The sequence below is a fragment of the Scophthalmus maximus genome, chromosome 10 (assembly GCF_022379125.1).
Source record: "Scophthalmus maximus strain ysfricsl-2021 chromosome 10, ASM2237912v1, whole genome shotgun sequence".
Classification (NCBI taxonomy): domain Eukaryota; kingdom Metazoa; phylum Chordata; class Actinopteri; order Pleuronectiformes; family Scophthalmidae; genus Scophthalmus; species Scophthalmus maximus.
Window position 1 is genome coordinate 3,727,523 of NC_061524.1, and position 13,615 is coordinate 3,741,137.

The 13,615-nt window shown below is 42.4% G+C and overlaps 1 protein-coding gene across 1 annotated transcript; it reads left to right on the forward strand.

Annotated features, from left to right (window-relative positions):
• Positions 1-273: 273 nt before the first annotated feature.
• lbx1a (ladybird homeobox 1a) lies at positions 274-4,076 on the forward strand. Its single transcript, XM_035605872.2, has 2 exons — positions 274-2,072; positions 2,890-4,076. Exons 1-2 carry the CDS (start codon positions 1,739-1,741, stop codon positions 3,450-3,452), a joined length of 897 nt encoding a protein of 298 aa, XP_035461765.2. The 5' UTR covers positions 274-1,738; the 3' UTR covers positions 3,453-4,076.
• The last annotated feature ends 9,539 nt before the right edge of the window (positions 4,077-13,615 follow it).

Consider the following 13,615-nt stretch of genomic DNA (forward strand, 5'->3'; position numbering starts at 1 on the left):
TGTTTTTTCCAAATTGTTCGTTTTTTGGTTTACATAAGAATAAATACAATCTAAATTCAAACAATGTGACATGCCCTGCGATTTTAAATCTCCTTAGTAAATAATCACAGCTGTAGCAGATGTGTGTCCTGTAATACTACATTGGGCGAGGCAGTGCGGTGTGTAACCGTTGGGTCAGTGCTGCAATTAGTTCCACATCCCCAACAACAAACCCGTCCCCCAGAGGATTTGGTTTTTATTTCCCAAAATATGGAAGAGAATGTCCCACACCACACAAATGATCTTTAAGACTCCTTAAAGACACAGAAGTTGGTCCAAAGCTGGTTTACTATCACATATGATGTTAACTTATTTAATAAACACTCTAGTGTTGAGCCGATATATTTTGTTCAAGAGAGGAAACGTGTATTTATTAATGTATATGTCCCAAACATGGAGAAACACACACGATGTTACTCCAGTTCCAAAGGGACAGAAGTGGAAGAAAAGGACAAAAAAAAATGAAAGTTAACATTTCTTGTACTTGTCTCTTGAAACTTTTAATTAAAATTATAATAAAAAAATATTGAATATTGAATATTGAACACTGCTCTATTGACTTGAAAGACAATATGTGAGCAGATGAGGTTTGTGTTTGGACTTACCCCACCAGACTTGGGCTTAAGTTTCTTTGGGTCAAATCAATTCCTAATGTGTGACATATTAAGTGCCATGAGTCATAAGTTGCCATAAGTTTCCAAAAAGTATGAAAAGTATTGTTTTAAATTTGCTTCATAAGATAATTATTGAGAGGAGCGAGTTTTAATTTTATTATGATAAGGCAAATAACTGCGAAATGGATTTAGTTAAATAAAGGAAGAATGTGAAACTTATTTAATACAGGTATTTTCAGGAAACCAAAATATAAAAGTGAGTGTGTGTGTGTATGTGTGTGTGTGTGTGTCCCTCCTCTGTCACTCTTCCTGTCCCCCTCAAGTGTTATCACGCTGATCTATGAGTCTGTCTCAACACACCGCGGTGTTCGATGAGAGTTATACTGTTTGGTGTTTTCCTTGTTTAATTGGCCTGAAGATTGACACACGGCGCGTTATTGGCACACGAGCTCGCCCCGCGTAAATACGCGCGCCGGTGCCAATTACGCCACGTAGATGCAAATGAGGATACAAACTTGGTGCCTGGTTTGGTTTTTTTTTCTTGTGACAAACTAAACTCATTTCGAAAGGGAAAGTGTTAAGTGGGCTCGACTTTCTAATTGGACTCCTCCTCTCCGCCGTGCCCACTAATTACCGCTCCCCCGCTATTTGACTGCGTCACACACACACACACGCGCGCGCGAGCAGAGAGAGGGAGAGTGGGGGAGAGAGAGAGAGAAAGAGAGAGAGGTAATTGATTCCCTTCCAGTCAGCAATAAGTTGCTACTGGTGGTCAATCGCTGCTGCCTTTCTTCGCATCACCGTCCACTGGATGGGTTTGGTACGCGCCTCGTGCGTCACCCGGGGAAAGTGTCGGGGCTCTAAGTGGAAGAAGTCAGAAGTGTCCCTGTAACTCGCAGCGCAGCGCGGCGGCCAACATGCGGCCGCAGACGACGCACCTGTGATCCGGAGCAAAGCGGGGGGGGGGGGGGGATTTTTCTTTCCTCTGCCGTCTTCTCCTGCAGAAACTCAGCTCTTGAATAAGTCACCGCAGCCAGGTGGGTCTCCGTCCTTTCCCCGTCCTCCCCACCGCCCGCTGTGCCGCCATGACCTCCGTGGACGACTCCAAGTGCCCGTCGGTGCCGGACGAGCGGTGGCGCAGCCCGCTCGATCAGCTCCCGCCGCCGGCCAACTCCAACAAGCCGCTGACGCCCTTCAGCATCGAGGACATCCTCAACAAGCCGTCCGCGAGAAGACGGAGCTGCTCCCTGAGCGGCGCGGCGGCGCACCTGCTCTCCCCCAGAGAGAAGCCGGCCCCGGCGGGTCACGGCCTGTCCGGCCGCGCGCTGCTCAGCCAGACGTCGCCGCTCTGCGCGCTGGAGGAGCTGGCGAGCAAAACCTTCAAGGGCCTGGAGGTCAGCGTCCTGCAGGCGGCCGAGGGTAAAACCACCGCTGCTCTCCTCCTGCACCGCCTTGTGGGGTTATCGTGAGAAATAGGAGCACGTGCATTGTTTCTATGTCTTTTTGAATTTTTCGGCAAAGTGATTTTTCGTAGAGAAACCTGCACGTTCAGTTTTTGTTTGAACAGTTTACGTTTTTCGATTTAGTTCTGATTCTCGAAAATGTTTGTTAAAAAAAAAGATAGTGCATCCAATATAGTGAAACACCAAATATGTTTATTGCACATAAGTGCTAAGAATAAAATAGGCCTATATAAAATATAAAAGTAAAAAAGCAAAATAGATTTCATGTCTGTCAACTCATTATTTAAATTGAAAGTGACATTGTTACTCTAAACTAAATCAAGTTATTGATATGACCCAGAAGCGTGTATAACAACATCACAGTTGTTTTTATGCAAATCAGAAAAAGAAAACAAGAGAAATCATGAAATTAATAATATTATTAATCTAAAATCTCAAAGTAAATGTTGAGGGTTTCTTATACACATGCAAGACAAATTCAAATGATATTTTTGTGATTTCTTGTTGTGGAGTGGAGGAGCAGAATCCTCTAGTGTGAACAACTCCAACTACTGTAAATAATAATTATCATGCAGGAAAATTAGAGATTATATCTTTGGAAGGAATCAACGAATCTGTAGAGAAAATATTGAGGAGAAATGTTTATCAGAGACATCTGACAGTGGATGAGCTGAATCAAAGTGATAACGCTGGTTCTGTTTTGGCATACATATTTAAGTCTTTAACTTTGGTTTTGTGAAGCAGGTACATTACGATCTGATCTGTCTTTTTAGGCCGAGACGGTCTGACGCTCTTCGGCCAGAGGAACGCCGCCAAGAAGCGGCGGAAGTCGCGCACGGCGTTCACCAACCACCAGATCTACGAGCTGGAGAAACGCTTCCTGTACCAGAAGTACCTGAGCCCGGCGGACCGGGACCAGATCGCACAGCAGCTCGGCCTGAGCAACGCGCAGGTCATCACCTGGTTCCAGAACCGGCGCGCCAAGCTGAAGCGCGACCTGGAGGAGATGAAGGCGGACGTGGAGTCCGCCAAGGCCGTGGGCCCCGTGGCGTTCGAGAAGCTCTCCAAGCTGGCGGAGCTGGAGCGGTGCGCGGCGGGGGGCATGGGCGGCGGCGGGGGCGGCGGCGGCGGGACGCTGTCCTGCACGCCGGGACGCTTCGCCGAGCCCGACCCTCTCTCCTCCTCCAGGTCCCCGCAGCGCACCACCGCCGAGAGCCTCGACTCCAGCAGGCCGAGCGCGTCGCCTCCCTCGCCCGCGTCGTCGCGCTACACGGATCGGCTGAGCAGCAAATTCTGCTCGGAGGATGAAGAGGAGGAGATCGACGTGGACGACTGAAGAACGTCGGAGGTTTTTAAAAAAAGGAAAAAGAAAGGAAAAAAAGACGCAGATAGAGAGATTGTGGTTTCACGAGGATGTCAAGTGTTTTCCACACGAACACGCAGCGATGCGGTGCAACTGTCCCTCGTGGGCTTCGGTTCGACAGAAGCCGCAGAGGACAGAGAAACCGGTGACGCGTTCACGTGCAAAAAGACAAACAAGAGACGCGGTCAGAAGGAAACGTATACATGGAAAATATTTCACCACGTGTTTTGCTTTTATTTTAAAAAAAGAAGATAAACGGATGAGAAGGCAAATGATTTTTTTTTTATATACAAGCTCGAGTCGAGTGTTTTGTTTTTTTTGGAAATATGAATTGTTCGGAAAAATGATAATCACAAACTGAACGTGTTGTTATAGGCCTACGTCACGATTTAATATATTTATACCGCTTTGACTTCAAGTGCCTTTACATGACGCAGACGAAAATTGTACAAACTGTAATGTAGCCAATGCAGTTTCTATGTTCGTTTATAAACGAACTTGAAATAATGAAACGAAAAACATGTTTTCAAATACGAAATCTTTCGCAAATTAAATTATTCTATGGTCTCATCGTGTCACACGTTGATTGGAACAGTTGCCTTCTGACCTCCTGTGTGTTTTGTTTTTTTTCATTTTTCTCTGTGAGAAACACAATCTGGACTGTGTGTGTGTGTGTGTGTGTGTGTGTGTGTGTGTGTGTGTGTGTGTGTGTGTATTCCCCCGGGGTCGCTCTCCAGCGGCGCGTAATATTGAGACAAGTGTCGGAGGGTCTCGGCACACAATGGCGGCCAGAGGAGTGCGTTCAGCGGCCATATGGTTCCAGGATTTCTCCTCTCAATTACACAAAGTCACTTTGATGAATTGACTTAACTGCGTCTTTTGAGCGGCGCAGCCTCCTCCATTATGTCGCACATAATGCGGACACGCTCGATGATCTGCGGGGCCCCGCTGCGTAAAATTAAGAAAACAAAACAAAACAAAACACGACCATGAATGTGAATGGAGTTGGATGGGCGGTGGGAGCTTTGTGTTGGTGCAGAGGCCATGAAACAGTATTCACCCTCACTTCATCTGTCCTCCATCAGATACCTGTGGCAGTCTGCTAAAATATATATTAGTGTAGGCCTATAGATAAGACCATAAACAAAACAAGTCTATATGAATAAATAAACATTAGAGCATTTCGTCAGTCCCAACATTTTGCAGATTTCGTCAATTTCCTCAAGGCACAATTTTCGCACACGTTCAACATTGTTCAGTCAAATGGGCTTTTTGGCCTAAACCAACCAAAAATATATTTTTATTTGATTTTTGTTTCTAAGAGTCTTATTTAATATTTCCAGGAAATAATACAAACACGAAATAGTATGATAAGTGGACTAATATCTTTCATTAGAGCTTATTATAAAATAATAATAATAATACATTATATTTTATAGTACGTTTTCACAAAATCAAAGCGCTTTAAACTCCAAGGCCTAACAGTCCTTTAACTCAATCAAACTGCACCAGATTGCCCACACTCATACTAGACACTCCTAGTTCCCTTTTTCCCTTTTCATCAACATCCATGAATTATTCCATGCATGTAGTGAACATTTTAAAAATAAACACTTCAAGAAAGAGGCAAAATTTAAAAAATAAATTTTGACCCAGATCCGCACCAAATTGAATGGCCACTTTCTTGACCCATGTTCCATTCTCCAACCAAGTGTCGTGGAAAACCGTTGAAACAAACGGACAGGGGTGAAAACATAACCTCCTTGGTGGAGGTAACTAGAGATTTTAGAGAGCTTTACGCTAACACTATATCTCACCATGTTAAAGAAAGTGGAAAAAAAGATTCCTAGATTCTCCTGTTCATCCAGATTTGCTCCAAAATATACTGGGTTGTTCCTTGTGTCATGCTCCGCATACCTACAAATTTTTCACGGTAATAAGTTCAGTTGAGTAATGCTGCAGACAGACAAACAAACAGACAAACAAATAGCCACGTGCCTGTAAATATCAGTTATTCTTTGTGATGAGGAGCGAGCAAAACACACACAACACACAACACACACACACTCCATTTATTCAACCTGCTGGAAAATTGAACCATGTCCCCCATTAAACAACTGGACCTGAAACCAACCCCCCTCCTTCCCTCCCTCCCTCCCACCCGCTCTAAATTATCCAGCTTGCACCTTGGTCATTTTATTATTATCTTATATTGGTATATAATATATAATAATTAAAATCATTATTATTATTATCATTAACAGCAATAGTCATAAATTTAAATTAAATCTGTTTGTATTTCAAGTTTATTGGTGGTGACTTCTTATTGAAATTATAAGATCATTACATTTTTATTGATGATAATGTTATTAGAAATTACAATGATTACTAGTAAAAAACAATTAAAGAAGGAATTTAATTTTAATTTAAAATGGAAGGGGTGTATGTGTGTGTGTGTGTGTGTGCGTATACTATAGGCACACATTAAACCAGGGTTCATTGTTTTCCCCTTTCATAATTTCCAGTGTTTTCACAACCAATATCATATCATAATTGCAATGTAGATTATTACCTTTTACATAACAATAATACTAATGATATTAATAGTAGTTAGTAGAAAACAATGGCTCTCCACTGCAAATTCCCATTATTGAAAAAAACGACTATTGATTTGTTGATGATTATTATCATTGCTATAACAGTAATACTATAATCATTAGCATTGTGATTGTAGACCATCATGCCCTGAGTGGTTATGTCCAATAATCAGTCCAGACTGGTCGTCAGGTCGTCTTTCAGTCTCCATTCAGAACCAACTCCTGTCCACTGTGTCCACTTCACTGTCCTATGCAGTGTAGTGTTGTGTGTGCTGCATTGTGCAGTGTTATAATGCTCTGTGTGTGCTGCAGCTCACAGTGGAGGTGTGTGTATGAGTGTGTGTGAGTGAGTGTGTGTGTGTGTTGTTTCAGTGTGTAAAGAAATGAGCTGCAGCGTCGGCTGCGGGGCACAGCTTGATTGATCACTAAATGGGGCTGATTTGAAAGTTTTAGTTATAACGCGCCTGTAGAGCACCTCGGCACTTCAAACTTCAATTTTACGGGCTATTGAACTAAACGTGTCCCTGACAAAATTGATATATGTATTAATTTACTCTAAGCAGTGATTAATTATGATCCACAAAGAGAGTTGTCCCAGTCGTGATCCTTACACCCCCACGAATTAGCATATTAATCAAATTCTAGTTGATAATTCAAGATGGAGAAAAGGGATTTAGCAGCGCTTCAGGGCATAACTCTCGCTGGCCGTGTGTTTCCACACATAAACACAGTCTCTCTCTCCCCTCCCTCCCTCCCTGGGGCCTGAGCTCTCTCTCCCTCTCTCTCGCTCTGGCTGCTAAGCTGCTTGTCGAGTGCATTAAAGTCAGAGAGGCAGAACGAGCTTGGCTGGCTATTTGGTGAAAACAGAAATTGCCTGTCCACTTTTATGATGTGTTCATGCTGAGCAGGCTCTTCTTAATGTGGCCTGTCAAAGTGCCCTGGGATTTACACAGGGCATGCAGGAGGATCTGTCGTGTGTGTGTGTGTGTGTGCGTGTGCGTGTGCGTGTGTGTGTGTGTGTGTGTGTGTGTGTGTGTGTGTGTGTGTGTGTGTGTGTGTGTTGTCTGTGTGTGTGTGCGTGTGTGTACATGTGCATGTGTGTACAGTATGGTCCTGCGGTGGTCACTTGTGTGTTATAGTACAAGCGCACTGATGAATCCAAATGTTTGGCAGATTTGAAAAAAAAAAACCCCCACAACAGTCGCATTAAATTGCACACACTCATAGATATTTTTTTCATCAAGAACCATGAATTATCCCCTGGGATAGCGGTTAAAATGTTAAAAAAAATTTAAAAAAAGGAAAGAAGAATAGGCTTAATCATGCAATGTTAAAAGAATTCCTGGATACACCTCTTTGTCCGGATCTGCACCGAAATTATAATGTGGTTTGTCCTTGTCCCTTCCTGAATTTCCCTCGGGATAAATAAAGTATCTACTAAACTAAAATATGTCCCAAGTTTTGTAGAATTCCAATCAGTAGTTTTTGGGTAACCCCGCCTCCAACTAAACAAACACAACCAGACACGGGTGAAAAAACATAACCTTGTTGGCGGAGGTAACAAACAAACAACGAACCAACCCACCAACTAGAATGACACTCAGTAGAGCACATACCTCCACTAAGGCCCAACAGTCCCCTGGGAAATCTGAGAAAATGTCGATGTCGAAGAAGAAAATTCTTCAACAAAAAGTTTTTTTGTTGCCCATCTTTCCACCAAGTTTAGTGGAAATACATCCTGCTGATAACCAACCAACCAACAAACGGACAGGGGTAAATAATGTAACCTCCTTTTCTGGGTTAAAAGGGTCTGAAATTGGAATCAGCTTCACTTGATCAATTATTGTTAATAGAGTTTTAACGTGATGAGGCTTTAACAGATAAAACAGTTTGGACCTGCCAGATGTGCATATATTACACAATCAACTGGGATGTCGATTCGATCCTGCTACAGGATGATTATTGAATGTGACTGAAGCTTAACATTGATTTTTCTCCCTTTTTTTGTCTTCGCCAGCTTGTTCTGAGCCAAACAGTGAAAAAACAGTGATCATAACGTGCAGAAAAGTGTCTACAACTTCTTTTGTATAGTCGCATGAGGCAGGGTCAAGGTCAGAGGAGATGACCCTGACTTCTAATACCAGGTACCTTTTATTGGAAACATAATTTCTGCCTGGATAAGTACAGTTATGTTCTTTTACCACACAGAAGTTACAGGCAGGGGGATATATTCAACACATCCTGCCTCCTGTATGGGATCAGGTTTATGCTACAGAAACACTTTAGATTGTGGCTTGGTAATATTAAAAAAGTCACATAACTTTTAACACAGACAGTCCTTTATTAGCCACAAGCAAATATGAGAGGAAAAGAGACCGTCAGCGTCCATTGGTCAGTCAAAAGTTCAAAAGAAAAACAATCTGGTGACTTTCGCTTTGTTTCCAAACATGTTTAAATTGTTAGTATAGAACTCCTTTGCTGTCATATAAAATATATTTTACATCTCTCCTGCTCTCTGCACCCACCCAGAGTCTATTGTTCCTCTGCTGACTCCTTGTGGTGAATTCATCACATCACATTTACGTTGCACAGTTCATTTTTTTGTCTCCTCAGGAGTTTTGTCAGCCATTTAATTATCAAGGTGAGTTTTCAGTGCAGTGTAGGAATGTTGGTCATACTTTTCAGGAGTTGTTCACTGTTTTACATTACAAAAAAACACCATTCACTGAATGAAGCAGAAAAAACTCACACACTGAAAGACATTACAAATATCTCAATGTTATCATTATAAAACTATAAGTCTGTGCTTCCAAGAATAGAATCAAACATTAGAACACGGTTAATATGAAAACAACAAATTGAGAAGATCAAAACATACAGTTAAAACAAAAAAAGGATGACGTATTTGTAAAAAACAACAACATTGAATATAAGACCTTTATGAAACAGAGTGAGTTCAAACCCCACCAGGCATCACTCATTACCCTGTATGATATATACATTCAAAAAGAGAGTGTAATATAGTTTGTAGTATATGATGATATGAACATTTATCACTTCATGATAAAAAAAAGGTCTGGTCTGTTTAAAATTATCTCTGTCTTTCCTTACTGTGAAAAATCGAAACTGGTTCAAAACATTTTAATTTTTAAAAATATTTTTTTGAGCATATACTCTCCTTAACCCCGGTGCTTGTCATGTGGTTCCTCCTGCACTGTTCTTACAGCTTTGTGTCACAAGTGCTGCACTGCCCTGACCACAGGGGGGCGTGTCCTCACTGCACATGTTGTTTGAAAGAAAACTTCATGATCACTGAAACGACCCATTATATATAAGTGCAAATTCATCTGAAGCTATACCTAATTCAAACTAGGGCTTTTCTCCACCACATCCTTATTCATTACGGTGTTTCCTGAAATAATGACTGTAAAGGCAACTAAGTCACGTTCTTATGGCGGTGAAGTGGAAAAACCAAACCTACAGCAAGATAAAAAAAATCTCTCTGTGTTGTGGTGAAACAAAGTGGTATTGTGTAATTTCCATTTATAAATGTTTCCCTTGCGAACTGAACTGAAGACCACTGCTGTGTGTGTGTGTGTGTGTGTGTGTGTGTGTGTGTGTGTGTGTGTGTGTGTGTGTGTGTGTACTACAGTCCCACAAATAAAACTGATTTGTCAGACTTTAAGCTGCATCAGTGGCACATTGGAAAGTTCCCACAGATCAGATATATACACCAGGTCAGGAGGAGACACAATAGTTGGTGGTGTGTATTTACATCCGGAACTCGGAAAGAGCGACCTTCCAAGTTGCGTAAGTTGCAACTGGAAAGCACCCCCCTTTGAAAAACTCGTTAATAAAAAGATTATTTTGTTATGAAACGTCAATGGAGTGAATGAAGGAATGGGAAATTCACTTCCGGAAACAGAGCCGTTCAAAAAAAATGGGCGGCGCTTCTTTACACTCTCTCATGCACCTCATAACATCCAAACTCAGAACAGTGCATTCTATATTTATGGGTCCACACACAAATTAAAAATGCCGGCAGTATCAAAAAATTAAAACCCCCAGTGGAGGCCTGTTCGAAGCTGGTGTGCGTGTGCGGGGCCACATTGAAAGACGACGGGAGCTGAGTGTGACCAAAAAGGCTTACTCACCGCGGTCCAGTCTGTCCGGTAACAGTCGAACGGGCCGCGGCTCCGCCTCTCACCGAGTCCTTGACCGTGGCGGGAGAAGCTCTCACCTCCCTCGTGGCCAGAGGCGCAGCTGAGTGTTTGCCCGGTCACCCCCAGTGCGCTATCCGTTTTCGGCTCGGTCGTCGTCGGGCTGATGGAACTCCACCGAGGAGCTAGCTGGCGGTTAGCACTCGTGCTAAGCAAGTAAGTCCGAAGTCGACGCGCGCTAGCTTAGCGTGCTAGTAGCTTAGCCGAAACACATATTTCGGTAGTTACTGAAAATGTCACGGACTGTAACTCACTGACTTTTATTGTCCATAATACACTATTTGACACACAGTAACCGTGGATACCACACGAGTTTATGATCAGGCAGCGCCGCCTCTCCGTTAGGTTATTTACAAACTTTTTATGTTGCATTCATTGGCGTGGTAATTTACACTACTCCCCATGTGAGCGTTACACATGCTTACACGTAGAGCGCCACAGTGACCGCCCACTTTTTTGAACGTTTCCGGAAGTGACGTTTCCTTATATAAAAAGTTTTAAGTAATCATTACCATGAAACACTTTACTCGGAGCAAAAATAATAAGGAAAACACAAAAAGATAAAGTAAACGGCAGTAAACATTTCCATGGTAATAGTGAGCTCCACCAATCAGAGACGGCGATATTACACTTTAGGATTGTAACTGACCGCAAAGGATTTTCCACTAAATAATTAAACATGATGATTTTTTTTTTATGACTGCATGTTAACCTGTCAAATTAATTTTGAAACCCTAAATGTTGGCCACGATGTGTTTAAAGGACTATACCTCACAATGTCTATGTAAACTTACAGGAGATACATTGATTGTGCTGAAACTCAGACTGAAGAACAAATACTGTGGAACTGTACCAAATACTTTTTTACTTCCTTGAAGTAATGAACTGTTTCTGTAAAAAAAACAACAACAAAAAACAACAACAACCAAAACTGCCTCCTCCACAAATGCACAGGTCGAGGTTTATTACAACATCTCATTGAAATGCAAAGGGCTTGCAGAGGTAATGCCATGGAAAATATGTGTGTGCACTGCATTTCATTTTTCATCTTGGTAAATTATTAATGTAGATGTATAACAACTGACAACAAACAGAATATTTTTTCTGATTATGGTAATGTGAAATAAGGGCAACGTTGCTGCGCTCATTTAATGTGTTTTTTCTAGTGAGGAAGCTTGAAAGACGAGTGTCACCGTGTGTGTGTATTACATCATAGAATTATAAACATAAATTTGAAATGTGGTAGCTGGAGTATTATGACAAGATGGCGCCGTACGAGTGGCGGCCAGTTACAGCAGACACACAAGCAAACAGCAAAAGTTGTGAGGTCCTCTTTCCTCTTTTCCAAGGGCTTTTGAAGACCCGGTGGGGGACCCTGCCTGCCTCGTGTGTTTTTACTGTCCACTCCAGTAGTGGTGAGCTAGATGTATGTACTGCACTTACACTTTAAGTGGTGTATATATGGAGCACTTGTGCTGTTAATGGAGCTCAGCCTTGCAGTCTGATTTACTCTGCCTTTATCCAAACCATTCAGTCTGGGCCGGGATGGGTATTTACTCACAATGTGTACTCTGTAACCATGGAAGTATAGTACATATAGGAGCAGTGGTGCGGCGAGGGAGGGAGGGGGTGGGTGGGTTGGTGGGTGCTGAAAACAGAAAAACAGTAAGTGTGTGTGTGTGTGCGCGCGCGCTTGTGAGCATATGCAGTGGTACCTGTGCTCTGTCTCAATCTGTCAGCCGCCCTGACACTGAGATCTATCTTACAGCAGCGACCAGGAGACGGGGAAACCAAAATACAGGACAGTAATTAAACCTCTTGGTGGACGTGTGTGTCTGTGTGTGTGTGTGTGTGTGTGTGTGAGAGAGTGTGTGTGCCCAATATGTTTGAAATTTAAATTCACTTTTACTGGTGGTTTTGTGTCGGTGTACAATGTGTGTATGGATGTTTTTGGGAATATTTGTACACATTTGTAACTTTCTCATCTTGTGTTCTCAAATGTGTGTGTGTGGTATGTTAGTATGTCTTCTAAAGTCAGAATAAGTGTTCCAGCCTCTGTGTGTGTGTGTGTGCAGGTTTGGGTGTGACACTTTTATTGCCTGCGAATGGAGGCAATATCTCCTCTACGAGGCCAGACGCCGGTGACAAAACGGTGTCTTAATTTCCTTCAGGGAGCGGCGACTCTCTTCATCAACTCCACATCAGCACTAAACTCAATCACCCACCAGGCTGAGCGACAGGCCTAATGTTTATTTACAGCTGCAGACTCCTGAGCAGCGCACATCCCTCTCTCATCGCACATGACTCTAATGAAGTCAGCAGTGGCTTGAGTTGAGGACCGGCGGAGCAGTGTTTGGTTTAAAGCCACGTCAAGAGACTTGAGTGTTGGAATTTGTTTAGGTTTCATTAAGGATTAAGACGAGTCGCCTTCGGCTCCAGATGGAGGATCAGGGCCTGCGGTGCAGACCCAAAAAACGAATAGTGTATAACACGTTAAAAGGTAAACTGGGAGTCAAGGGTTTTCCTGAAGGGAATCTATTTGACGTCTGAATCCAACTTATTCGGAAAACATGAATTCTTCCAAATGATGCTCACATTCAAAATTCTGAAAAGGCGAGTGTCCCAATAATAAAATAATTCGTCAAACTGTTGTGTAGGCAGTCGATTGGAGCTTGGTGCGGTAGGTAGCTAGGTTTTTCTATAAACCATAAGAGCCTTCTCTGTACACAACCTTAAATCCACTAAACCCACATGTAATAACCCATTTTTCGAAATTGCATATTACAAAAAAAATCAGTTCAGCCCCTTCTATTACGTTGAATATGGATTTTTCACAGCAGACACCAGGTGAAACTATGACATACACCTGGACTTTTCCAACTGGTGTCAGTGGAGATGTACGATGAAAAGCCTACATCCCCAATAAAGAGGTTATGTAAGTGTTCCGCATAATTATGAAATAATCTAATTCTTGTCCAAATAGATGTGTTGTTTGTTAATGCTCAAAATATCAGAAGATAAGTCGTCATGATTGTGGCCAGTGTGGTTTCTTAAACATCACGTTTCGAGTTCAGAGAAACTTGGCCATAAAAAACTATAAAAACCTAATGTTGATATATTGATATGTATATATATGATCTAAATTTCACACTATAGTCTCTTCAGACTCAGGTCTTCTCAACCGTGTCGACTCATATCTTCTTTCCACACCTGACCACACACACACATGCAGTACACACACCTCCTCTCCCATCCCCGTCTTGCCAGGTTCTCTCTCTCTCTCTCTCTCTCTCTCTCTCTCTCTCTCTCTCTCTCTCTC